The 26,106-nt window shown below is 41.6% G+C and overlaps 4 protein-coding genes across 4 annotated transcripts; 3 read left to right on the forward strand and 1 right to left on the reverse strand.

The window, feature by feature from the left end:
- On the forward strand, positions 1-3,042 carry LOC115668240 (receptor-like protein 9DC3). The gene is made up of 2 exons (XM_056317334.1): positions 1-1,458; positions 1,531-3,042. Exons 1-2 carry the CDS (start codon positions 59-61, stop codon positions 2,867-2,869), a joined length of 2,739 nt encoding a protein of 912 aa, XP_056173309.1. The 5' UTR covers positions 1-58; the 3' UTR covers positions 2,870-3,042.
- Positions 3,043-9,102: 6,060 nt separating this feature from the next.
- LOC115664097 (receptor-like protein 9DC3) lies at positions 9,103-10,542 on the forward strand. Its single transcript, XM_030586045.2, has one exon. The coding sequence runs from the start codon at positions 9,365-9,367 to the stop codon at positions 10,445-10,447; it is 1,083 nt and encodes a 360-aa protein (XP_030441905.1). The 5' UTR covers positions 9,103-9,364; the 3' UTR covers positions 10,448-10,542.
- A 5,395-nt stretch (positions 10,543-15,937) lies between these two features.
- Positions 15,938-19,313, forward strand: LOC115664096 (receptor-like protein 9DC3). The gene is made up of 2 exons (XM_056317331.1): positions 15,938-17,814; positions 17,887-19,313. Exons 1-2 carry the CDS (start codon positions 16,001-16,003, stop codon positions 19,217-19,219), a joined length of 3,147 nt encoding a protein of 1,048 aa, XP_056173306.1. The 5' UTR covers positions 15,938-16,000; the 3' UTR covers positions 19,220-19,313.
- Positions 19,314-22,514: 3,201 nt separating this feature from the next.
- LOC130139727 (endoglucanase 5-like) lies at positions 22,515-24,388 on the reverse strand. Its single transcript, XM_056317336.1, has 2 exons — positions 23,706-24,388; positions 22,515-23,566 (listed from the first exon to the last, which is right to left on the reverse strand). Exons 1-2 carry the CDS (start codon positions 23,934-23,936, stop codon positions 23,288-23,290), a joined length of 510 nt encoding a protein of 169 aa, XP_056173311.1. The 5' UTR covers positions 23,937-24,388; the 3' UTR covers positions 22,515-23,287.
- Between the last annotated feature and the right edge of the window lie 1,718 nt (positions 24,389-26,106).

Raw genomic sequence — 26,106 nt, forward strand, 5'->3', positions numbered from 1 at the left:
AAGTGGAAGCACCCCCTCCACCGCCACCAACAAACTCACTCGCATCCTAAATTGCAATATGGGGTGGCATCAGATCCTCCTCCGCCTCCTCCTCTGTTTCCACTTTTTCATGCATGCCTCCCTCCGCTTTGCTTCGCCCCTTTGCCCTCCTGACCAACGCGATGCCTTGCTCCATTTTAAGAATTCCTTCATGCTTGATAGCGTGGAATCGAACTCTTGTGATCGGGATGGCCATGTCGTGTCTTATCCGAAGACAAACTCATGGAATAAGGGCGTGGACTGCTGCTCGTGGGACGGCATCACTTGTGACGGTGTCACTGGCAACGTCATCGGTCTCAATCTTACTTGCAGTCGGCTTCATGGCGCTCTCCATTCCAATAGCTCCCTCCTTCTCCTTCGCCATCTTCGGAGCCTCAACCTTTTCGGCAATAACTTTGTTGGCTCACACATTTCGCCTAATTTGAGTACTTTTGCATCATTGACTCATCTTAATCTCTCTAGTTCAGCTTTTTCAGGCACCGTTCCCAGTGAAATCTCTCACCTTTCCAAGTTGGTGTCACTTGATCTCTCTCACAATTATAATTTCGACTTCTACTCGTTCTCATTCTCTACACTCAGGTTGGAAAACTCGATCCTCACTGTGCTTGTTCGGAATCTAATGACGTTGAGAAAGCTTGTTCTTGATGAAGTAAACATGTCCATGGTTTCACCAAAGCCCTTTGCGAACTTATCTTCTTCTTTGACTTATTTGAGCACTAGTGGTTGTTCCTTAGGGGGGATATTTCCGGATACTGTTTTTCGATTACCGAGCCTCACTTATCTCGATTTAAGTAACAATTATAAAGTGTCTGGGATTCTTCCCAAATCCAATTGGACCTGTCCTCTCGAGTCTTTGTCTCTCTGGATTACGAGCTTTTCGGGAGAAATACCCGATTCAATTGGTACCTTGAAGAGTATAACAATTTTAGACCTTACAGAGTGCAAATTCACAGGACATGTCCCATCATCATTGGTAGATCTCAAGCAACTCCAAGTCCTATGTATTGGTGGGAATAGCTTCACCGGTGAGATCCCCTCTATGATTTACCAGTTGAGTTCACTCATAAGTTTGGATTTGTCTAACAATAGTCTCTCTGGGAATATGCCGTCATGTTTTGGTAATATAACCAATCTCCAGTATCTACACTTGAGCAGCAATAAATTACAAGGACCGTTACCGCGTTCCCTCGTCAAATGTGTGAACTTATCGACACTAGCTCTCGGTGGCAATGAGTTCAGTGATTTCTTCCCACATTGGCTGGATGCACCACAACTCAATTACCTTGATTTGCAATCGAACAAATTTCATGGTAGGATCAACCTTACTGCCTTTAAACTCTCTTTCCCCACTCTTGCAATTCTACTTATTTCCAACAACAATTTCACTGGACGGTGGCCCACAGAGTTTTTCTCAAACACCTCATTATCTGTAATAGATTTGTCCAACAATAATTTCACTGGACGGTGGTCCACAGAGGTTTTCTCAAACACCTCATTATATATAATGGATTTGTCCAACAACAAGTTTGGAGGGCCAATTCCACTTCCATCTCCCGTCACATTTTATTATGCTATTGCAAGTAGTAAGTTAGCTGGAAAGATCCCATCTTTGATATGCAATTTCGCAAGGCTTGAGATCATTGACTTGTCCAACAACAACTTAACAGGTAGCTTGCCTCGATGCTTAACAAATTTTAGCACCGATCTATCAGTTTTGAACTTGCGAATGAATTACCTCGAGGGCGCAATTCCTCGATCTTTTTCTTCGATAAGTAGCTTGACGACTCTTGACTTGAGTCGAAATCGATTTGAAGGCACAATACCTCGGTCGCTTGTTAAATGTTGGCAACTTGAAGTTTTGGATCTCAGTGATAATCGGATAGAGGATACATTTCCAAGATGGTTGGGAACACTCCCAGAACTAAAAGTTCTCGTTTTGAGGTCCAACAATCTGAGGGATCTTTTGGATATTCCTAGAGGAGCTCACATCTTTCCCAAGTTACACATTTTGGACCTCTCCAACAACAACTTTAGCGGTCCTTTGCCAGCCAACTTGATAATGATCCTTAGAGCCATTGTGAATGGCGAAAATGCGCAGGACGAATCATTATATATGACACGGTTTCTTGGGGAATGGAATACGAGTACCCTATCGAGGTTATATGAAAATTCCGTGACCTTGACCATGAAAGGGCAAGAGATTGAGCTAGTGAAGATCGTAACCTTCCTCACAATTATTGACTTATCGAACAACTCTTTCCAAGGGGATATTCCCGGAGTAATTGGACATCTTCACTCTCTTGTAGGTCTCAACCTTTCTCATAACCACTTTACAGGTTCCATCCCTCCGACTTTAGGGAACTTGACTAATCTTGGATGGCTAGATCTTTCTTCGAACAAGCTTAGTGGGGCAATTCCTAGAAAATTGGGAGATTTGGCATCCCTTGGGTACTTAAACCTCTCGAACAACCAGCTCACCGGTCGAATTCCTCAAGATAAGCAATTGAGCACATTTTCAAGTGACTCGTTTAGTGGGAATCCGAGCTTATGTGGAACTCCATTGCAAAAAGCATGCCTTGGCGATGCTCAACCTCCTCCACCATCGTCCTCATCAACTTTCGACTGCGAAGGGCGTGAGAGTTGGTTCAAACATAAAACAATGTGGATAGGTTATTCATCGGGGCTCGTAATTGGGATTTCGCTAGCATACATTGCATTTGAAACGGAAAGACCAAAATGGCTTACGCGAGGTGTGAGAATGCTGGAGAGAAGAGCAGTCGAGTGGACGGAGAAACCAAAGTGGAAGGCCATCAAATTTTATGGACAATGAAATTGTTTGAGGAGTTGTCTTTGTAAACTAGCATTGTAAATTCAGTTAATAAAGATGTCTCCATGTGAGATTGAAATGGCATTTCCCTTACGAAGGCTTGTTTGCAATGTCTTCTCTCCATGTTTCTCGGTGCAATTGTATATTGGTTGAATTGAGAAGATGAATAATATGATCTGTCAACCACACGGCTTTTAAAAAACGAGAAGCAAAAACAAAAGCAACAAATGAAGCAAGTACCATTAACCTCTACAAATATCTTTTCCATTTTCCTTTGTGCGTAACGTTTGCCCGTGAAGAATTCGAAGCGAAGATTGGCGTTAACTCATGCAGTCACAGTCGTTAATAGATTAATCTGCCGAATAATTATGTCTCAAAGAATCAACACTGAAATCTGTCTGGAGGATCTACTGCTTTTCTCTATTCAAAGAATATTTCTTTGGTTGGAACGTGATTATTACTATGTTTCATTAAATCAACCTACGACATTTTTACGAGCGGTGGGTCACGTTAATAGACAAAGTTATATTAAAAGTCGAAGGTTAGCAGAATTGATCGATCTCCGTAGCGTAAGATTCTGCTACAATTAACTTACAAAACCATCTTCGGCCGTGCTCTTTCTGAGTGTGAACCAATTACCATGAATTTTCTTTCTTCTCATGCCTTCTTTGAACATAGGCCTCTTGCTGAGCCCGGTCCATCCGCAAGTTGGCTCTTGCAGCCAGTTCGCTCTAAGGCATAAATTTGCCCTAGGTTTTTTTTTTTTTTTTAAAGGTGGGACCTTATTTGCTTCTTTTCTTTTCTTTTTAATTTGGGAAGTCTCTTATTTTGCTCACATCTTTTGTCTTACTATATCTACATATAGTATGTTATTATATGAGCAGTGTTGGAATTTCTCTTGCAAATTTCGTGTTGGGCTCATCGCCTTGACGCACTTGTTTCACCTGATGGTGTGATTTTTGGTCAGCGCAGCTTATCCTTTGAGGTCGAATGTTTACTTAACAATTTCCGCATACGTAAACCTAAGATAATCAAGAGAACCAAAACTACCGTCCAAAAACTTTCAGGACGATCACTGATTCGAAAATGCTGTAATGTTTAACGGAAGGACTATTCTTTATAACGGTTATCGCGAGTGAATTAGTAATTAAAAAATCATTTTTTAAAATATGCTTATCAAACGGATATGAGCCAGTTTTGTTGGGATGGGGAGACGATGATGGGGGATGGGGAAGGGGTGGGTGTTGCTGGGCCCGATGGGGGAGGAACAGTTGGCCCTTAAAAGCAAAACCCACGCCACCACTCGATGCGACAAATCATGGCCGAAATGCACTGTACGTATCCCTTCCTTTTTCCCACATTGGAAATCATTTTTCTTTAATTTCTGGAAAAAAATTTGAAAAAAAGATAAAAGAATTAAAAAGATCTGACCGACCCGAACCTCCGATGCTTGTGTGCTGTGCACACCTTATCGTCTCTCGGTTCTCCAAGCTAATTTCAAAAAAAAAAACACAAACTTTATTTTAAGTGACAATTCAGGTCCGACCTTTTTTTTGTCCAATAAAAAGCACTAACTTTTATTCGAATCCCAAATTTGGCCCCCGTGATGTGAAATTTTCAAATTGCTCGAGTCAGATTTAAGATTTAAGTGAAAATTTATGATTTTTTATGAGACAAAAAAAAAAGTTTGGGCCAGAATTGTCGCTTAAGATAAAATTGGTTTTTTTTTTTGGAATTAGGCCTCGGTTCTCCATCAAAAGCCGAGAAATAAAAAGAAAAAAAAACAGAGAGAAAGGGAAAGAATGGGGGGTATTGCTATTGTGTGGCTGCGATTCCCCGAGATGGCGCGGGAGGATCGCGAATTCGTGGGATTTATTAAGGTTTTGAGTGCTAAGTCCTGATGGCTTTTATTTGAGTTCTGATTTGGTGAATTAGGAGTCTGGTTTTGATAATGCTTGCACGGGGATGAGAATGGCAACGTCATGTCCCTTTCTGATCCAGATTTTTGCTCCATCGAGATGTTTTTTCTTTTACACCACCATCGCTTGTCTCATGAATTTGCTTGGAATATGTCAAGAATATATAGCTTACTTTACTTTTTTTACTTTGTGTAACGAGACCGATGATGCCCTCGTGAGATAATTTTCACATACAAATGTGGATCTAGGATAAATTCATATTGGTCAACTTAAGCCTCACCTACTTAGCTATCATCTCATTTGGATGGAGGAGTCACGGAGTTCGATCCCTACCTCTAACGCTTGAAGGGTGCAGTAGGCCAGCAAAAGCTAGCAATGGCAAAAAAAATAATAAAGAAATGAGTAATGTCACCATCGACCCTTCTATGTTTACCCTAAAATGAAAATTGTCCTTCTACAATTTTTCTTCTTTTTTTTTTTCGTTCAAAAGCATTCGTCTACTACTTTTTAAAAATGTCGAGCATTCCTTAGGTTATACTTTTTCTTTCGATGGTCAATTTTTGTTGACATAAATTGTCCGGTTATTGACACGAACACAGTTATACGCATGTCGTGCTGTGACTTACTCAATTTATGTGGCACCAAATTGGCAGCTCTCCAAGCAATAGAAGAGAAAAAACAAATTGAGAGAGAGAGAGAGAGAGAGAGAGAGAGAGAGAGAGAGAGAGAGAGAGAGAGAGAGAGAGAGAGAGAGAGAGAGATGGGAGTTTCATTATGACAGCCATAGCTGCCAACTCAAACTCTAAGCTCGCGGCCCATTCATGCTCAAGCTTCGGATGCCATGGCTACTCAAGCTCGTGATCGTGGCCGCTCGATTTATGCTTGCGGTAGCCATGGCAACTTGAACCTTGAGCTCGATGCGGTCATGGCTGCAAGGTCTTTTCAAGTCACAAAATTCGAGGTCATGGCCTCTCGAGCTTCGAGCTCACGGCCACGGCCACTCAATTGGTGATTGTGAAGGGTACAAATCATAGTTTTTGCATTGTGGTGGTTGTTAAATTTTGTGAATTTTTGATTTAGTAGGATTTAAGGAAGAAGAAGAAAAAGAATATGTAGGAGAGAGAGAGCGAGAGAGAGAGAGAGAGAGTCAACATTCAAAAGAAGAAAAGAAAACACATCGGCAAATAAAAGGAAACCAAAAATCCATGCAAGAAAATAGTTACTGGCGTTAGCGCCAAGTCAGTAAATTCCACCGCTGGACCCAAACAAGATCGATGGCACTTTTCTAAAGTGAGGGATGGTTTTGAAGCAAAAAAGGTAGAAATGATGACCAACAGTGACTTATCCATTCTATTGGCACTTTTTCGGCCTGTTCTAATGCATGTGAAGTAAACCCGTGATTTGAATTGATCAGAGACCGAAACTAGAAAACAAGCATCAAACCATCAACTTTCTCAATGCCTCGGCCATGGTAAACAAAATCGCACATGCAACTATCACAGTGCCACTGCCGCCGGAGTGATAGACAACCAAAACAATCAGCCCCTTCGAGGAGCTACCAACGAATGAGCTCACAATATCGAAAACCTTCGAACCCAACCCTCTACACCTGAACCCCAGCAAGCTCGACCCAGTTCTTGGACTACCACCAAATTCGATGTCAGCGGTTCCTCTTGGACCTCCTCCTCAACATGGATAGCAAAAATGAAGACAAAAATGAAGAAGAAGAGGATTACAACGATAACGAAGTGAGGAATTACAATCAAGAGTAGAGTAAATGGAAGGACAGAGGCAAAATTGAAGATGGGCTTTCTGTTCTTCGCAGGTCCAGAGTGGACATGTACTGTCAGTGTGAGCCTCGGTCCCGACGCGTTCCAAGCATGGGGCTCTGGCACGAGCGGCAGAGGAGATTCCTCAAGTGCTTGACGACAAGAAAGTTCGTGCCATGAACTCTGGAATCGCAATCTCAGCACGGGTTTGCTTGGTCCAACACACAGTACATGGTCGCGAGACTTTTGCAGAGTTCGCATGGCTTCCTCTCCTTTATGTCTCTCTCTTCGGCTCGCTTGCTCGTTTCGGTTTCAGTGAAGAAGAAGAAGATGGCCACAAGTAGCAAGAGTGAGCCCAGTAATGTTGTAACATAAAGACTACGACTTCCGTCACACCGTGTCTTTTCTTTCCGTTTTCTCGCAAGTAAAATACTTGACAAGCACTTTTTTTACAAATTAATCGTCGTCAAGTAACGGAAAGATTCATTTCCCGGAAGACTTTTCCATGGAAAATTCTATGGCACTAAGAATTTTCCACACCCAATTGAACCCGCCAAGACTCTTTCCCTAGGAAGTTCTGTGACCCCGATAATTTCATTTTAAGAAGACCTTGACTTTTTTTTTTGGTAGACCTTGACTTTGACCTTTAAGAGAAGGCTCGTGTCGATCTCTCCACACTATAGAAGGGCTATATAAGTGGAAGCACTCTCCTCTACCACCAATAAACTCACTCGCATGCTAATTTGCATAATGGAGTGCCATCTGATTCTTCTCCTCTGTTTTCACTTTTTCTTACATTCTTCCCTCGGCTTTGCTTCACCCCTTTGCCCTCCTGACCAACGTGATGCCTTGCTCCATTTTAAGAATTCCTTCGTGCTTGATAGCATGGCGTCGTACTCTTGTAGTTGGTATTACCCTGCCCCGTCTTATCGAGTGATAAACCATGTCAAGTCTTATCCAAAGACAAACACATGGAACAAGGGCGTGAATTGCTGCTCATGTGATGGTGTCACTTGTGATGGTGTCACCGGCAACATCATCAGTCTCGATCTTGCTTGCAGTTGGCTTCGTGGTACTCTCCATTCCAATAGCTCCCTCATTCTCCTTCGCCATCTTCGGAGCCTCAACCTTTCTGGTAATAACTTTGTTGGCTCACACATTTTATCTAATCTGAGTGCTTTTGCAACATTAACTCATCTGAATCTCTCTAGTTCAGCCTTTTCGGGTTCCATTCCCAATGAAATCTCTCGCCTTTCTAAGTTGGTGTCACTTGATCTCTCTCACAATAAATTTTTCGACAGATACATGCTCCGTTATCTCAGGTTGGAAAATTTGATCTTCACAATGCTTGTTCAGAATCTAACAGCATTGAGAAAGCTTGCTCTTGATGTAGTTGACATGTCCATGGTTTCACCAAAGTCCTTTGCGAATTTGTCTTCCTCTTTGACATATTTAAGCTTTTATTCTTGTTCCCTAAAGGGGATATTTCCAGATACTGTTTTTCGATTGCCAAACCTTACTACTCTCGATATAAGTGTCAATGACAACATGTCCGGGATTCTTCCCAAATCTAATTGGACTTGTCCTCTCAAGTCTTTGTCTCTTTGGTCTACGAGCTTTTCAGGAGAAATACCCGATTCAATTGGTAACCTGAAGAGTTTAACAGTTTTAGATCTTCAAACGTGCAAATTCACAGGACACATCCCATCATCATTGACAAATCTTAAGCAACTCCAAGTTCTATATATTGATGAGAATAGCTTTAGCGGGGTTGTAGAGTTTGATATTTTTGCAAAGCTTAAAAATCTTCGAAAGCTTGCAATTTCTCAAGAGCTAAATATTGATACACTGAATTGTACATTCCCAAAGCTTGAAGTGTTGGGGTTGCCTTTTTGCAACTTGACCAAGTTTCCCTATTTCTTGAATTCCTTGACAAGATTAACACGCTTAGACCTCTCTTTCAATAGGATTATTGGGGAGATCCCAAAGTGGTTTTGAGGAATAAGTCAAGATACATTGGGTGTCTTAGATCTTTCTCATAACCTTTTGGAGGGAAGTATACAACAATTTCATTGGAAGAGATTGTGGTATCTTAGCCTTCATAACAACTCATTCCATGGACCACTCCCCATTCCTCCACCTTTTACTTCTTACTTTTATGCCTCAGATAATCGTTTCACCGGCGAGATCCCCTTTTCCATTGCCAATTGAGTTCACTCGAATATTTACATTTGTCTAACAATAATTTCTCGGGGAATATGCCACCATGTCTTGGTAATATAACCAATCTCTCCGGTCTAAACTTGAGCAACAATAAATTACAAGGACCATTACCACGCTCCCTAGTCAGATGCGTGAGCTTATATTCACTGGATCTCAGTCACAACGAGTTCAATGATATCTTTCCATTGTAGTTGGAAGCACCTCAACTAAGTTACCTTGACTTGCAATCGAACAAATTTCATGGTAGTATCAACCTTACTGCATTTGGACTCTCCTTCCCTGTTCTTGAATATTTGATAATTTCCTACAACAAATTTACTGGACAATGGCCCACACAGGGTTTCTCAAACACATCATTGGCTATAATAGGTTTGTCCAACAACAAGTTTGGAGGGCCAATTCCACTTCCATCTCCTATCACATTTTTTTATTCCATTGCAAATAATAAGATAACAGGAAAGATCCCCTCTTTGATATGCAATGCCACCGAGCTTGAGATCATTGACTTGTCCATCAACAGCTTAACGGGTAGCTTGCCTCGGTGTTTAACAAATTTTAGCACCAAACTCTCTGTTTTGAATTTGCGAATGAATTACCTCGAGGGCACAATTCCTCAATCGTTTTCTTCGAGAAGTAGCTTGATGACTTTTGACTTGAGTCGAAATCGGTTTGAAGGCACATTGCCCCGGTCCTCTGTCAAATGTAGACATCTTGAAGTTCTGGATCTCAGTGACAATAAGATAGATGATACATTTCCAAGATGGTTAGGAACACTCCCAGAACTAAAAGTTCTTGTTTTGAGGTCTAACAATTTGAAGGATCTTTTGGAATTTCCAAGGGGAGCTCACCTCTTTCCCAAGCTACACATTTTGGAACTCTCCAACAACAATTTGAGCGGTCCTTTGCCAGCCAACTTGGTGATGAACCTTAAAGGCATGATGAATGGCGAAAATGGGCAAGACAAATCATTGTATATGACACGATATTTCAATATGATGCCATACGAAAACTCTGTGACTGTGATGATGAAAGGGTTCGAGATTGAGCTAGTCAGGATCTTAACCTTCCTCACAATTATTGACTTGTCACACAACTCTTTCCAAGGGGATATCCCGGGAGTTATTGGACATCTTCACTCTCTCATAGGGCTGAATCTCTCTCATAACCACTTAACAGGTTCCAGCCCTCCGACTTTGGAGAACTTGACTGATCTTGGATGGCTTGATCTTTCTTCTAACAAGCTTAGTGGGGTGATTCCTAGAAAATTGGGAGATTTGGCATCCCTTGGGTACTTAAACCTCTCGGAGAACCAACTTAGCAGTCGAATTCCACAAGATAAGCAATTGAGCACATTTTCAAGCAACTTGTTCAGTGAGAATCCAGGCTTATGTGGAACTCCATTGCCAAAAGCATGCCCTAGCAATGCTCAACCTCCTCCACCATCGTCCTCATCAACTTTCGACCGCGAGGGGCATGAGAGTTGGTTCAAACTGAAAGCAATGTGGATGGGTTATGCATCGGGAATTGTAATTGGTATTTCAATAGCATACATTGCATTTGAAACAGGAAGGCCCAAATGGCTTGCGCGAGGTGTGAGGATGCTAGAGAGGAGAGTAGCCGAGTGGATGGAGAAGCCAAAGCGGAAGGCCATCAAATTTCATGGACAATGAAATTGTTCGAGGAGTCTGTCTCTGTAAACTAGCAATGTAAATCCAATTAATAAAGATGTCACCAGACTAGCTTGAAATGTCAATTCCCTTATGAAGGCTTTGTTTCTAATGTCTCGCATTCTTGTTTCTCGGTGCAATTATATATCGTTCGAATTGAGAAGATGAATAATATGATCTGTCAAGCACAAGAATTTGAATAAAGAAGAAGCAAAAAACAGAAAAAAAAAAATGAAGCAAGTGCCATTAACCTCTATAGATATCTTTTCCACCTTCCCGTGCGTGTAACTTTTATTTGTCCATCAATAATTAAAAGTGAAGAGTGTCCTTGACCAATTCAGCCAAAGTATTTAAAATATTAATCTGCTGAAGAATTATGTCCCGAGGAATCAACATTCAAATCCATGTATAAGATCTGCTGTTTTTCTCTATTCAAAGAACAAATCGTTGGGCGGAACGTACTTAATATTATGTTTCATTAAATCAACTCGAGACATATGTACGAGCGGTGGGTCACGTCAATATACGAAGTTATATGAACAGTCGAAGGTCAGCAGAATTCATCAATCTCCATAGCACAAGTTGGTCTTCAAAACAAGTAACTAACAGAAACATCTTCGGCCGTGCTCTTTCTGAGTGGAAATCAATTACCATGAATTTTCTTTCTTCTCATGCCTTCTTTGAACATAGGCCTCTTGCTGAACCCGGTCCATCCGCAAGTTGGGTCTTCTAGCCAGTTCGCTCTAAGGCATTACTTTCCTCTAGGTTTATTTTTTTTAAAGGTGGGACCATATTTTTTCTTTTTCTTGTTTTTAATTTGCGAAGTCTCTTATTTTGCTCACGTCATTTGTCTTGCTATATAATATAGTAGTATTATGAGCAGTGTTGGAATTTCTCTTGCGAATTTCGTTTCAGGCTTGCAGCCTTGATGCACGCGTTCGATCTAACGGAGGGATTTTTGACCGGCTTAGCTTATCCTTTGAGGTCGAATGTTCACTAAATAAATTTTGCACCGAAATTATAATTTACAAAAAGTACTCGCGCCCGAGAACTTCCAAGGCAATCACTGATTCGAAAAATACCGTAATGTTCAACGGAAGGAGTAGTCTTTATACTGTGTGTCGCAAGTGAATTAGTAATTTTAAAAAAATTATTGATTAAATATGGTTAATAAACGGATACGAACCAGTTTTTGTTGTGATGGGAGACAATGATGGAGGATGAGGAAGGGGGAGGGGGTGGTGCTGGCCCCGATGGGGAGGAGGAACACCCACCGCTCGATGCGACGAATCGTGGCCGAACTGCAACGGATCCTCTTCCTTTTTCCCGTATTGAACTTTTTAATTTCTGGAAAAATGAAAAAAAAGATAGAGAATTAAAAAGATCTGACCGACCCGAACCTCTCCAACGCTGTGGCGTGCTGTGTGGACACCTTACCGGTCCCGCGGTTCTCCATAAAATTGTCTTTTTTTTTTTTTCAATAGCGTTCCTCTACTTTTTAAAAATACCGAGAATTCCTTAGGTTATACTTTTTCTTTTTGATGGTCGATTTTTGCTGACATAGGTTGTCCGATTAGTGACGCGAACACGAATTTACGCATTTTGTGCCGTGACTCGCTCAATGTGCACGAACACACCACAATGGAGCCACGTCAAGGAACATAAAAAAAAAATCAAATTGAGAAAGAGAGATGGAAGTCCATTACAACAGCCATAGCCGCCAACTCAAGCTTTAATCTCGCAGCCACCAGGGCCATTCATGTTCAAGCACGCGGATGCCATGGCTGCCGCGAGCTCACATCCATGACAACTTGAACTTTGAGCTTGATGCGGTTATGGCTACAAGATCTTTTCAAGCCACAAAATTCGAGCTCATGGCCACTCGAGCTTCAAGCTCATAGCCATGGCCACTGAATTGGTGTGCTTATAGACTTTTGTGATTTTTTGATTTAGTTGGATTTAAAGAAGAAGAATCTGTAGGAGAGAGAGAGAGAACATTTGAAAAAAAAAAAAACCACATCTACAAATAAAGGGAAACAAAAATTCATGCTAGAAAATAGTTAAAAGCGTTAACGTCAAGTCGGCAAATTCCATCGACGGACAGACCCGAATAAGTACAATTGAAATTGATGGCACTTTTTTTAAAGTAAGGGATGGTTCTGAAGCCAAAAAGGTGCGCTAACAATTTTGTTTTTGGACAAAAGTAAAAGGACCAACGGTGAGTTACCCTTCTATTGGCACTTTTTCAACCCGTTCTAATGCATATAAAGTAAATCCATTAGAGATCTACACGATTTGAATTGATCAATGACCACAACTAGACCATGAGCATTAAACCATCCACTTTCTCGGTGCTAGCCATAGCAAACGAAATCGCGCATGCAACTACCACGGCACCACTGCTGCCGTAGTTTAAGTTGTGGAATCACTGTCAACTATTTAAAAAGTTTAAGTTGTTAGACAAATACGTAGTTTAATATTTGAATATTCCAACAGTAATGAAGATTTCCTAGTAATCCTATAAAAAGCGTACTAGCTTTGTCATAGGGAATTACTAATTATCGATTAGAAACCTCCCTGAGTCTCTTTATTGGCAAATGATATTTGACTACACTCTCATCAGGTAAATACTTCGTCGTGAGGCATCGACAAAGCCTATTCTTTTTAGCTCATTTACAAATACGGCAAAACGAATGTACGACCGTCAAATTTGTCAATTGTCAAAAAGAGTTGTGAGTGCCGTAACAATGGGGTGTTGTGCACGCGGTGAGACCTAACACGCACGAGACGTTTCAAGAAGATTTTTCTTGGACATTTCTATGGCACTAAGAATTTTCCACAACCAAGTGACGCTACCATGGAAATTATGTGTCCCAGTAATGTCATTTTAAGAGGACTTTGACTTTGACCTTCTACAGAAGGCTCGTGCTCACCACTTCACAATATGGATTGGGCTTTATACGTGGAAGCACCCTCCACCACCAATACACTCACCCACATTCTAGAAAGACCGATGGTATTTTACACGTTCTGATGGCACTTTTTCAGACGGTTTTGATGCGTGTAAAGTAAATTCATTAGAAACTCACGCGACTTGAAAAGTGAAAAAAGTGGAATTGAAATAATGTTATATAATGTATTGTCAAATAGCATAAAAAAAATAAAAATAGTGTGCCTTGCCTATAAGGGCCATGCAAATCCTTTGGACCTTTAATTTGTCCAATCGGATCATTAAATTTATATGGCTTTCCTAATTAAATATTTTCGACTCTAAATTTGATTAACCATATGTGTTCAATGAAGTGGGCATCTGACATGAAAAAGGTCATTTGCCGTTATGAACCATCAATTGATCGAAGACCACAAGTAAACCACTAGCAACAAGATTTTTCACTATGATCATTAGGTCCTAGCTTTCCACGTCAAACTCTTACTAGCTTCCATGGATATATCGGCTCCGATGAAATTAATACTTGGAAGAACTTAGTGTATTTCCCCTATTAAAGTCAACAGCATCACGTAGAAGGATGATTTCTTGGTCTAAAAGCTTAATTATAGAGTCCCCGTCACGGATAAAGCTAGACGAACATAGTTCACGAGCAACCATTGTGTCTCCAACCTTTAAAATGATTGCGGTCATGCCTAATTAGAATATCGCGAACTCCCCAAGTCATGATTGACTACAAAATCGGCACCAAACAACCTCCCTGCAAAATCTTTATGAAAGAGAGCTCTCACGTCCAATCTTCTTCCCATTTTATCATTTCAAAAAATCAAAACAAACAAAAGACGTACTTCGAGAATGAGATAACGCTATTTACATATATTGCCGATCTACGAATACCCCCCATTCGCTTAATTATTCTTTGAGTCGATCCATTGTTTCGGCACATTTTCCATCACGTAAGAGGAAAAAATGCCGAATTTCGTGTTTACACAATCAAAACATAAATGTTCAAATTAGTGCCCCCACCACCCTCTCAGACCCTATTCTATACACATTTAAAAAATTTATAGTAATCCGAACACCTAGTATAACGGGCATATTAGGTCATGTAAGTAACTAATCACGTGAAGTCGTGAAAAAATTTCAACTGGTTTTCAAAGTTATAATTTTATTGTAATGAAGATTTTCTAGTAATCCTATCAAGCGCTTACTGGCTTTGTCATAAGGAATTACTAATTATTGATTAGAAACCTCCGTAAGTGTCTTTACTGGCGAATGAGATTTGACTAGCGAAACGGAGCTCTGCCATCAGGTATATACTTCATCGTGAGGCATCGACAAAGCGTTATTCTATTCAGCTCATTTACAAATATCACCACAAAAAAAAAAAACGCAATTAAATAATTTTTACGACAGTCAACTTCGTCAATTGTCAAGTGGACAAGTTGTTAGCACCGTGACCATGAGGTGCTGTACACGTGGCAATGCATAGCCCGCGCAAGACGTTTCAAGAAGATTTTTTGCATGGATATATTTCTATGGTGCTAAGAATTTTCCACACCCAAGTGACCCGCACCATGGAAATTCTGTGTCCCGATAATGTCATCTGAAGGCGACTTTGACCTCGACCTTCTAGAGAAGACCCGTGTTCATCACTTAACAGTACAAAAGGGCTTTATAAGTGGAAGCACCCTCCGCCACCAATAAACTCACTCGCATCCTAAATTGCAATATGGGGTGGCATCAGATCCACCTTCGCCACCTCCTCTGTTTCCACTTTTTCTCACAGGCCTCCCTTCAATTTCCGATTTATCAACTACCCTTAATTATTCTTTGAGTCGATTCATTGTTTCGGCACCTTTTTCATCACGTACAAGGACTATATGCCGAATTTTGTGTTCGCACAATCAAAAAGTAAATATTCAACTTAGTGTCCCAACACACTCTAGGACCTTATTGTATACACGTTCTAAACAATTCACAATAATCTGAACACCTAGCTTTTTTTGGTCGAAATCCGAACACCTAGTATAGCGAGCATATTAGGTCGTGTAGGTACTAATCATGTGAAAACCTGAAAAACTTAGTAGCTTTGTCATAAGTAATTACTAATTGTCGATTAGAAATCTCCCTAAGTCTTTTTACTGGCAAATGAGATTTGACTTGTGAAACAGAGCTATGTCATCAGGTAAGTAACTTGTCGTGAGGCATCGACAAAGTGGTATTCTTTTTCAGCTCATTTACAGATACCACCAAAAAAAAAAACGCAATTACAGAAGTTTTAGGACAGTCGAATTCATCAATTGTCAAGTGGACAAGTTGTTGGCGCCATGACCATGGGGTGCTGTACACGTGGCAATGCACAGCCCGCGCGGGACGTTTCTTGAAGATTTTTTCCATGGAAATATTTCTGTGGCGCTAAGGATTTTCCACACCAAGTGACCCCACCATGGAAATTCTATGTCCCAATAATGTCATCTTAAGAAGACTTTGGCTTCGACCTTCTAGAGAAGACCCGTGTTGATCACTTCACGCAACAGAAGGGCTTTATAAGTGGAAGCACCCCCTCCACCGCCACCAATAAACTCACTCGCATCCTAAATTGCAATATGGGGTGGCATCAGATCCTCCTCCGCCTCCTCCTCTGTTTCCACTTTTTCATGCATGCCTCCCTCCGCTTTGCTTCGTCCCTTTGCCCTCCTGACCAACGCGATGCCTTGCTCCATTTTAAGAGTTCCTTCGTGCTTGATAGCATGGCATCGGAAAATTGTGATTGGTATGGCCCTGTCGTGTCTTATCCGAAGACAAACTCATGGAACAAGGGCGTGGACTGCTGCTCGTGGGACGGCGTCACTTGTGACGGTGTCACCGGCAACGTCATCGGTCTCGATCTTAGTTGCAGTCGGCTTCGTGGCGCTCTCCATTCCAATAGCTCCCTCCATCTCCTTCGCCATCTTCGGAGCCTCAATCTTTCCAGCAATGACTTTGTTGGCTCACACATTTTATTTAATTTGAGTGCTTTTGCAACATTGACTCATCTGAATCTCTCTTATTCAGTTTTTTTGGGCCCCGTTCCCGATGAAATCTCTCGCCTCTCTAAGTTGGTGTCACTTGATCTCTCTAACAATTTTAATTTTGACACATACTCGTTCTCTACTCTCAGGTTGGAAAATTCGATCTTCACAATGCTTGTTCGGAATCTAACAACATTGAGAAAGCTTGTTCTCGATGGAGTAGACATGTTCATGGTTTCACCAAAGTCCTTTGCGAACTTGTCATCTTCTTTGACATATTTGAGCGCTGATTCTTGTTCCTTAGGGGGGATATTTCCAGATTCTATTTTTCGATTACCGAGCCTTAGATTTCTCGATATGAGTTGCAATGAAAACATGTCTGGAACTCTTCCCAAATCCAATTGGACCAGTCCTCTCGAGTCTTTGTCTCTCCGGTCTACGAGCTTTTTGGGAGAAATACCCAATTCAATTGGTACCTTGAAGAGTTTAACATTTTTAGATCTTGCAATGTGCAAATTCACAGGACACGTCCCATCATCATTAGCAGATCTCCAGCAACTCCAAGTTCTGGATATTGCCTGGAATAGCTTTAGCGGGGTTGTAGAGTTTGAAGTCTTTTCAAAGCTTAAAAATATCCAAGAGCTTAGTGTTTCTCAAGAACTAAATCTAATCTACGATACACTGAAGTATACATTCCCGAAGCTTGAAGTGTTGAGGTTGTCCTTTTGCAACTTGACCAAGTTTCCCTATTTCCTGAATTCATTGAAAAGATTAACATACTTATACCTCTCTTCAAATAGGATTAGTGGGGAGATCCCGAGGTGGTTTTGGGGAGTAAGCCATGATACATTGGAACGGTTGGATCTTTCTTTTAACCTTTTGGGGGGAGTTATACAACAATTGCCCTGGAAGAGATTATCAATTATTAACATTGACAACAACTCATTCCAAGGACCACTCCCCATCCTTCCTCTTTCCACTTCCGTGTTTTATGCCTTCAACAATGGTTTCACCGGTGAGATCCCCTCTACGATTTGCCAGTTGAGTTCACTCCAACGTTTGGATTTGTCTCACAATAATCTCTCTGGGAATATGCCACCATGTTTTGGTAATATAACCAATCTCCGGTCTCTACACTTGAGCAGCAATAGATTACAAGGACCATTACCGCGTTCCCTGGTCAAATGCGTGAACTTATCGACACTAGTTCTCAGTGGCAATGAGTTCAGTGATTTCTTCCCACATTGGCTAGAAGCACCGCAACTCTATTACCTTGATTTGCAATCGAACAAATTTCATGGTAGGATCAACCTCACTGCCTTTGGACTCTCTTTCCTTGCTCTTGAAGTTCTTCTTATTTCCAACAACAATTTCACTGGACAGTGGTCCACAGAGTTTTTCTCAAACACCTCATTATATATAATAGATTTGTCCAACAACAATTTCACTGGACGGTGGTCCATAGAGGTTTTCTCAAACACCTCACTATATATAATAGATTTGTCCAACAACAAGTTTGGAGGGCCAATTCCACTTCCATCTCCCATCACATTTTATTATGCTATTGCAAGTAATAAGTTGGCTGGAAAGATCCCCTCTTTGATATGCAATTTCACAAGGCTTGAGATCATTGACTTGTCCAACAACAACTTAACAGGTAGTTTGCCTCGGTGCTTAACAAATTTTAGCACCAATCTATCAGTTTTGAACTTGCGAATGAATTACCTCGAGGGCGCAATTCCTCGATCTTTTTCTTCGAGAAGTAGCTTGATGACTCTTGACTTGAGTCAAAATCGATTTGAAGGCATGTTGCCTCGGTCGCTTGTTAAATGTTGGCATCTTGAAGTTTTGGATCTCAGTGATAATCGGATAGAGGATACATTTCCAAGATGGTTGGGAGCACTCCCAGAACTAAAAGTTCTCGTTTTGAGGTCAAACAATTTGAGGGATCTTTTGGATATTCCTAGAGGAGCTCACATCTTTCCCAAGTTACACATTTTGGACCTCTCCAACAACAACTTTAGAGGTTCTTTGCCAACCAACTTGATAATGATCCTTAGAGCCAGTGTGAATGGCGAAAATGTGCGGGACGAATCATTATATATGACACGGTATCTTGGGGGACGGAGTGCTCCATCGAGGTTATATGAAAATTCCGTGACCCTGACCATAAAAGGGCAAGAGATTGAGCTAGTGAAGATCGTAACCTTCCTCACAATTATTGACTTGTCGAACAACTCTTTCCAAGGGGATATCCCGGGAGTAATTGGACATCTTCACTCTCTCGTAGGTCTCAACCTTTCTCATAACCACTTTACAGGTTCCATCCCTCCGACTTTAGGGAACTTGACTAATCTTGGATGGCTAGATCTTTCTTCGAACAAGCTTAGTGGGATAATTCCTAGAAAATTGGGAGATTTGGCATCCCTTGGGTACTTAAACCTCTCGAACAACCAGCTCACCGGTCAAATTCCTCAAGATAAGCAATTGAGCACATTTTCAAGCGACTCGTTTAGTGGGAATCCGAGCTTATGTGGAACTCCATTGCCAAAAGCATGCCTTGGCGATGCTCAACCTCCTCCACCATCGTCCTCATCAACTTTCGACCATGAAGGGCATGAGAGTTGGTTCAAACAGAAAACAATGTGGATAGGTTATTCATCGGGGATAGTAATTGGGATTTCGCTAGCATACATTGCATTTGAAATGGAAAAACCAAAATGGCTCATGCGAGGTGTGAGAATGCTAGAGAGAAGAGCAGTCGAGTGGACGGAGAAACCAAAGTGGAAGGCCATCAAATTTTATGGACAATGAAATTGTTTGAGGAGTTGTCTTTATAAACTAGCATTGTAAATTCAGTTAATAAAGATGTCTCCATGTGAGATTGAAATGGCATTTCCCTTACGAAGGCTTGTTTGCAATGTCTTATCTCCTTGTTTCTCGGTGCAATTGTACATTGGTTGAATTGAGAAGATGAATAATATGATCTGTCAAGCACACGGCTTTTAAAAAACGAGAAGCAAAAACAAAAGCAACAAATGAAGCAAGTGACATTAACCTCTACAAGTATCTTTTCCATTTTCCTTTGTGCGTAACGTTTGCCCGTGAAGAATTAGAAGTGAAGACTGGCGTTAGCTCATACAGTCACAGTCGTTAATAGATTAATCTGCCGAAGAATTATGTCCCGAAGAATCAATACTGAAATCTGTCTGTAGGATCTACTGCTTTTCTCTACTCAAAGAATATTTCTTTGGTTGGAACATGATTATTACTATGTTTTATTAAATCAACTTACGACATTTTTACGAGCGGTGGGTAACGTTAATAGACGAAGTTATATTAAAAGTCGAAGGTTAGTAGAATTGATCGATCTCCGTAGCGTAAGATTCTGCTTCAATTAACTTACAAAACCCTCTTCGGCCGTGCTCTTTTTGAGCGTGAACCAATTACCATGAATTTTCTTTCTTCTCATGCCTTCTTTGAACATAGGCCTCTTGCTGAGCCCGGTCCATCCGCAAGTTGGGTCTTGCAGCCAGTTCGCTCTAAGGCATAAATTTGCCCTAGGTTTTTTTTTTTTTTTAAAGGTGGGACCTTATTTGCTTCTTTTTCTTTTCTTTTTAATTTGGGAAGTCTCTTATTTTGCTCACATCTTTTGTCTTACTATATCTACATGTAGTATGTTATTATATGAGCAGTGTTGGAATTTCTCTTGCAAATTTCGTGTTGGGCTCATCGCCTTGACGCACTTGTTCCACCTGATGGAGTGATTTTTGGTCAGCTCAGCTTATCCTTTGAGGTCGAATGTTTACTTAACGATTTCTGTATACGTAAACCTAAGATAATCAAGAGAATCAAAATTACCGTCAAAAGACTTTCAAGACGATCACTGATTCGAAAATGCTGTAATGTTTAACGGAATGATTATTCTTTATAATGGTTATCGCGAGTGAATTAGTAATTAAAAAATCAATTTTTAAAATATGCTTATTAAACGGATATGAAGCAGTGTTCTTGGGATGGGGAGACGATGATGGGGGATGAGGAAGGGGTGGGTGGTGCTGGGCCCGATGGGGGAGGAACAGTTGGCCCTTAAAAGCAAAACCCACACCACCACTCGATGCGACAAATCATGGCCGAAATGCACTGTATGTATCCCTTGCTTTTTCCCACATTGGAAATCATTTTTCTTTAATTTCTGGAAAAAAAATTGGAAAAAAGATAAAAGAATTTAAAAGATCTGACCGACCCGAACCTCCGATGCTTGCGTGCTGTGCACACCTTATCGTCCCTCGGTTCTCCGAGCTAATTTCAAAAAAAAAAATACAAACTTTATTTTGAATGACAATTCAGGTCCGACCTTTTTTTTGTTCAATAAAAAGCACTAACTTTTATTCGAATCCCAAATTTAGCTCCCATGATGTGAAATTTTCAAATTGCTCAAGTCAGATTTAAGATTTAAGTGAAAGTTTGTGATTTTTTATTAGACAAAAAAAGGTTCGGGCCAGAATTGTCGCTTAAGATAAAATTGGTGTTTTTTTTGGAATTAGGCCTCGATTCTCCATCAAAAGCCGAGAAATAAAAAGGAAAAAAAAAGAGAAAGGGAAAGAATGGGGGGTATTGCTATTGTGTGGCTGCGAATCGCCGAGATGGCGCGGGAGGATCGCGAATTCGTGGGATTTGTTAGGGTTTTGAGTGCTAAGTCCTGATGGCTTTTATCTGAGTTCTGATTTGGTGAATTAGGAGGCTGGTTTTGGTAATGTTTGCACGGGGATGAGAATGGCAATGTCATGTCCCTTTCTGATCCAGATTTTTGCTCCATCGAGATGTGTTTTCTTTTACACCACCATCGCTTGTCTCATGAATTTGCTTGGAATTTGTCAAGAATATATAGCTTACTTTACTTTTTTTACTTTGTGTAACGAGACCGACGATGCTCTCGTGAGATAATTTTCACATACAAATGTGGATCTAGGATAAATTCATATCGGTCGACTTAAGCCTCACCTAATTAGCTATCATCTCGTTTGGATGGGGGAGTTATGGAGCTTGATCCCTACCTCTTACGCCTGAAGGGTGCGGTAGGCCAGCAAAAGCTGGCAATGGCAAAAAAAAAAAAAAAGAAATGAGTAATGTCACGATTGGCCCTTCTATGTTTACCCAAAAATGAAAATCGTCCTTCTACCGTTTTACTTTTTTATTTTTTCGTTCAAAAGCATTCCTCTACTACTTTTTAAAAATGTCGAGCATTCCTTAGGTTATAATTTTTCTTTTGATGGTCAATTTTTGTTGACATAAATTGTCCGGTTATTGACACAAACACAGTTATACCCATGTCGTGCCGTGACTTACTCAATTTATATGGCACCAAATTGGCAGCTCTCCAGGCAATAGAAGAGAAAAAACAAATTGAGAGAGAGAGAGAGAGAGAGAGAGAGAGAGAGAGAGAGAGAGAGAGAGAGAGAGAGAGAGAGAGAGAGAGAGAGAGATGGGAGTCCATTATGACGGACGGCCATAGCCACCAACTCAAACTCTAGGCTCGCAGCCTATTCATGCTCAAGCTTTGGATGCCATGGCTACTCAAGCTCATGACCGTAGCCGCTCGATTTAAGCTTGCGGCAGCCATGGCAACTTGAACTTTGAGCTCAATGCTGTCATGGCTGCAAGATCTTTTCGAGCCACGAAATTCGAGGCCATGGCCACTCAATTGGTGGTTGTGAGGGGTACAAATCATAGTTTTTGCATTGTTGTGGTTGTTAAATTTTGTGAACTTTTTATTTAGTAGGATTTAAGGAAGAAGAAGAAAAGGAATATGTAGGGGAGAGAGAGAGAGAGACAGACAGAAATAGTCAACATTCGAAAAAAGAAAAGAAAACCACATCGGCAAATAAAAGGAAACCAAAATCCATGCAAGAAAATAGTTAACGGCATTATCGCCAAGTCAGCAAATTCCATCGCTGGACCTAAATAAGATTGATGGCACTTTTCTAAAGTGAGGGATGGTTTTGAAGCCAAAAAGGTAGACTGACGATGTTGTTTTCGGGCGGAAGTAAAAGGACCAAATATGACTTGCCCATTCTATTGGCACTTTTTCAGCCTGTTCTAATGCATGTGAAGTAAACCCGTGATTTGAATTGATCAGGGACCCAAACTAGACAACAAGCATCAAACCATCAACTTTCTCAATGCCTCGGCCATAGCAAACAAAATCACACATACAACTATCACAGTGCCATTGCCGCCGAAGTGACAGGCAACCAAAACAATCATCCCCTCGCGGAGCTAGGACCAATGAACGAGCTCACAATATCGAAAACCTTCGAACCCAACCTCTAAACCCGAATCCTAGCAAGCTCGACCCAGTCCTTGGACTACCACCAAATTCGATGGCTGCGGTTCCTCTTGGACCTCCTCATCAACATGGATAGCAAAAATGAAGACGAAAATGAAGAAGAAGAGGATTACGACGATAATGAAGTGAGGAATTACAATCAAGAGAAGAGTAAATGGAAGGACAGAGGCAAAATTGAAGATGGGCTTTCTGTTCTTCGTAGGTCCAGAGTGGACATTTACTGTCGGTGTGAGCCTCGGCCCCGACGCGTTCCATAGCGTGGGGCTCTGGAACGAGCGGCAGAGGAGATTCCTCAAGTGCTTGGCGACATGGAAGTTCGTGCCGTGGACTTTGGAATCGCAATCTCAGCACAGGTTCGCTTGGTCCAACTCACAGTACATGGTAGCTAGACTATTGCAGAGCTCGCATGGCTTCTTCTCCTTCATAGCTCTCTCTCTATGGCTCGCTCGTTTGTTTCGGTTTCAGTGAAAAAGAAGAAGATAGCCACGAGTAGCAAGAGAGAGCCAGGCTTTTCATTGGAAAGCTGCGACAATTTATCGAAAAAAAAGAAGAGAGAAGAAAATTATGAAAACAAATGGGGGAGACAAAATATATGATACCTGAGCCCAGAGGACGTTGGGGTGGGTGTGAGCTTTGATGAAGTAATCGGTGCCCCATTTGATGGCCTCGAGCGCGTGCGCCAGCTCGCCGGCGCCGGCGATCTGTTCGCCGTACTCGATCACCCCCCACGACAGCATTGTGATGGTGAACGCCATTGGGAGGCCGAACTTGACGTTGTCGCCGGCGTCGTAGTATCCTCCGACCAGGTCCACCTTCGCATTCCAGCAGAACGCAGAATTCGTCAAGCAATATTCATTTTAATGCACGACCCATATGGAAAGGATAACAGAAAGGGGAAGAAAAGATCGAAAAGAAGATCCGATGGCACAGTCGGATTGAATCAGGACGCACCCCTTGCTCGAGGCCATCGGTGAGGCCGGAGTGGCCGCGCCAGGCGACGCGCTGGTTGTGCGGCAGACGCCCGGAGCGCGGCGACTCGAAGTAGAGGAGGCTCTTCGCGAGCGCTTCGCCGTAGTCCGGAGGCCAGGATTGAGAACGAGAGACGGTCGCGAGTGCGAAGAGGAGGAGGAGGGGAAGGGCGGGGCGACGCCGCCGGAGAAACGCGAGCATGGCGGCGTTCATGCAGGGATGGCGTCTCTCCCTCCCTCTCTCTTCTCTCTCTCTCTCTCTCTCTCTTGGTGGGTATGTATGCGGAGTTTATAATATGCGAGCCTTTTGGTAACTTGGCAACTTGCCTTGATATGGTTAGCAAAAAAAGCTCAAAAAAAATTTTGGGTTCAAACCTTAAACGAGCTCAAGCACGCGTCCTAAAAAGGAACTCATGCGGTGACAAAAACAGTAACTTACTAGGATCTGGTTACCAATCTGTTTCAAGGGAAAAGCATTAATTATTTTTCCCCCCGGGTGTAATAACAGCGATGCTCCCTCTAAGAGTCCCCCGAGAACATCCGCTGAAATGGAAGAAGAAGTCTCGTGCGTATATGTTATATCGGGGCAGGTGTCGGTCAACTAATCAAGTGCCCTCGTCTGCTACGATTTCTATACGGAGACCGAAGACGGGACGCATCTTGATCGAGCGAACGACACCGTCTCACAGCCCGTCACGGTAGGTGAAATGTTGCCTGGAGCTCTAATTTTTTGGAGACCCCCGAGGCTACACGTAGGTGACTCTTCGTGGGGAAGGGGTGGTTGATTTGACAGGGCAAAGACGAAGACCCATTTTCATGGAATTTTCAATTCGAACGGGGGTGGAGATTGAATGACTCTCGACTTTCCCACCACCGCTTTTACGTGTTCAACCTGACACGTTCCCTTTCGTCTGGTGAAACGCAGTTGGATTTTTTATTTTTAGTTTTATTTTTGGGGGTAAAAAAAGGGAGTTGGATTAAGTCGCGCAGGTATGGTCAAGGCATGGTCCGATGAGGAGAAATTTCAGACACTGTGCTGGGGGAAAACCTTTTGGCTCCGAGCGCGTGAGACGCAAGCAGCGCTTCTGAGAGAGATGGGAGAACGAACTCTCGGGATGACGGTGGAAGGAGTTTGGGAGAGTAAATTAAGTATATGATTTCTCATGTAAGGGGGAAATTGTCCAAAAAAGTCTCGAATCTATTACACTTTTATCAATTCAGTCTTAAATTTTTTAATTATGCCAATCGAGTCATAAATCTTTTCACGTTTTACCAATTGAGTTCATTCGGCTGATACGCAGGCTGTCCTAAGTGGCGCGGCCAATAGCGACGTAGACATTATTAATAATATTTTAATAATTTTTTGATTTGTCCTTTCTTTCTTTTGTTCTCTTTTGCTTCTTTACTTGTTCCTTTTTTATTTTTCCTTTTTCCTTCGTCCGCTTCAGGCAAGGGGCAAAGGGCGGCCCTTGCCTGAGGTTGGTGGCCGACCATCGACAAGGCCCGACGGAAGGAAAAAAGAAAAAGAAGATAAAAAAATTAAAGAAGAGAAAAAAAAAGATTAAAATAAAAAATTAATAAAAAATTGAAAAAAAATTAAAGAATTATCAAAAATTGTCTATGTCAGGGCCGGCCATCCCCGGCCGTGCCACACAGGACGGCCGGTGTCAACATCAACTGTTTCAGGCCAAAATTGATCGGATGGACTTAATTGACAAAGCGTGAAAATGTTTATGACTCAATTGTCACAATTAAAAGGTTTAGAATTGAATTGGCAAAAGTGCAATAGATTTAGGACTTTTTGGATGATTTGCCTCTCGTGTAATCTAATGAACTCGGAAGGAAAAGAAATGATATTTTTTAAGTAATATAACAAGATGGTTACAAGTTTTCGGGAGGCGTGCGCCAATTAAACCTCCAACCCATTCTAAATCTCATAGGATTTTCCTAATAGGTGCCTCAAACCCGTCTCACAATTCGAAACCCGATTGCAAATTGGTGTTTGATCCCGATTTAACCCCATCAGCCTCCATCCCTAGAACAAACATCTAAGGTAAGCAACTTTTAAGTATAGAAGTCCTACTCCTAACTCATTACCTAGATACGTTGAGCATGATTTATATGGAACTTGATTTGTTACCGAGTGAAAGGTTCATTTTTGTCATATCTCTGATAGGAAAGTCTGCCGGATGCAAAAAAGAGGAAAAGATGCAGTTGTTATTTACGGCATAATTGCAAATTTCACTTATAGACTATCTGTCTGTCAAGGATCTTTAGATCAGTTCGGATGATGCCATATATAAAATCGATGTAATATGCATATTTGGCTAACGGACTTCAAACGAATCATGTTTGTTCACGCGCTAACGATGTCGTTTCCAAGG

This window comes from Syzygium oleosum, unplaced genomic scaffold, assembly GCF_021117445.2.
Source record: "Syzygium oleosum isolate NSW1041296 unplaced genomic scaffold, Sole_v2.1 Sole_v2.13, whole genome shotgun sequence".
In the NCBI taxonomy this organism is placed as follows: domain Eukaryota; kingdom Viridiplantae; phylum Streptophyta; class Magnoliopsida; order Myrtales; family Myrtaceae; genus Syzygium; species Syzygium oleosum.

Coding starts and splice junctions, on each gene's coding strand:
- LOC115664096 (XM_056317331.1), top strand. CDS start 16,001: ATGGGGTGGCATCAGATCCTCCTCCGCCTCCTCCTCTGTTTCCACTTT. Junction 17,815..17,886: donor ACAGAGTTTTTCTCAAACAC/CTCATTATATAT, acceptor TTTCTCAAACAC/CTCACTATATATAATAGATT.
- LOC115664097 (XM_030586045.2), top strand. CDS start 9,365: ATGAATTACCTCGAGGGCACAATTCCTCAATCGTTTTCTTCGAGAAGT.
- LOC115668240 (XM_056317334.1), top strand. CDS start 59: ATGGGGTGGCATCAGATCCTCCTCCGCCTCCTCCTCTGTTTCCACTTT. Junction 1,459..1,530: donor ACAGAGTTTTTCTCAAACAC/CTCATTATCTGT, acceptor TTTCTCAAACAC/CTCATTATATATAATGGATT.
- LOC130139727 (XM_056317336.1), bottom strand. CDS start 23,936: ATGAACGCCGCCATGCTCGCGTTTCTCCGGCGGCGTCGCCCCGCCCTT. Junction 23,567..23,705: donor CCGATGGCCTCGAGCAAGGG/GTGCGTCCTGAT, acceptor TGGAATGCGAAG/GTGGACCTGGTCGGAGGATA.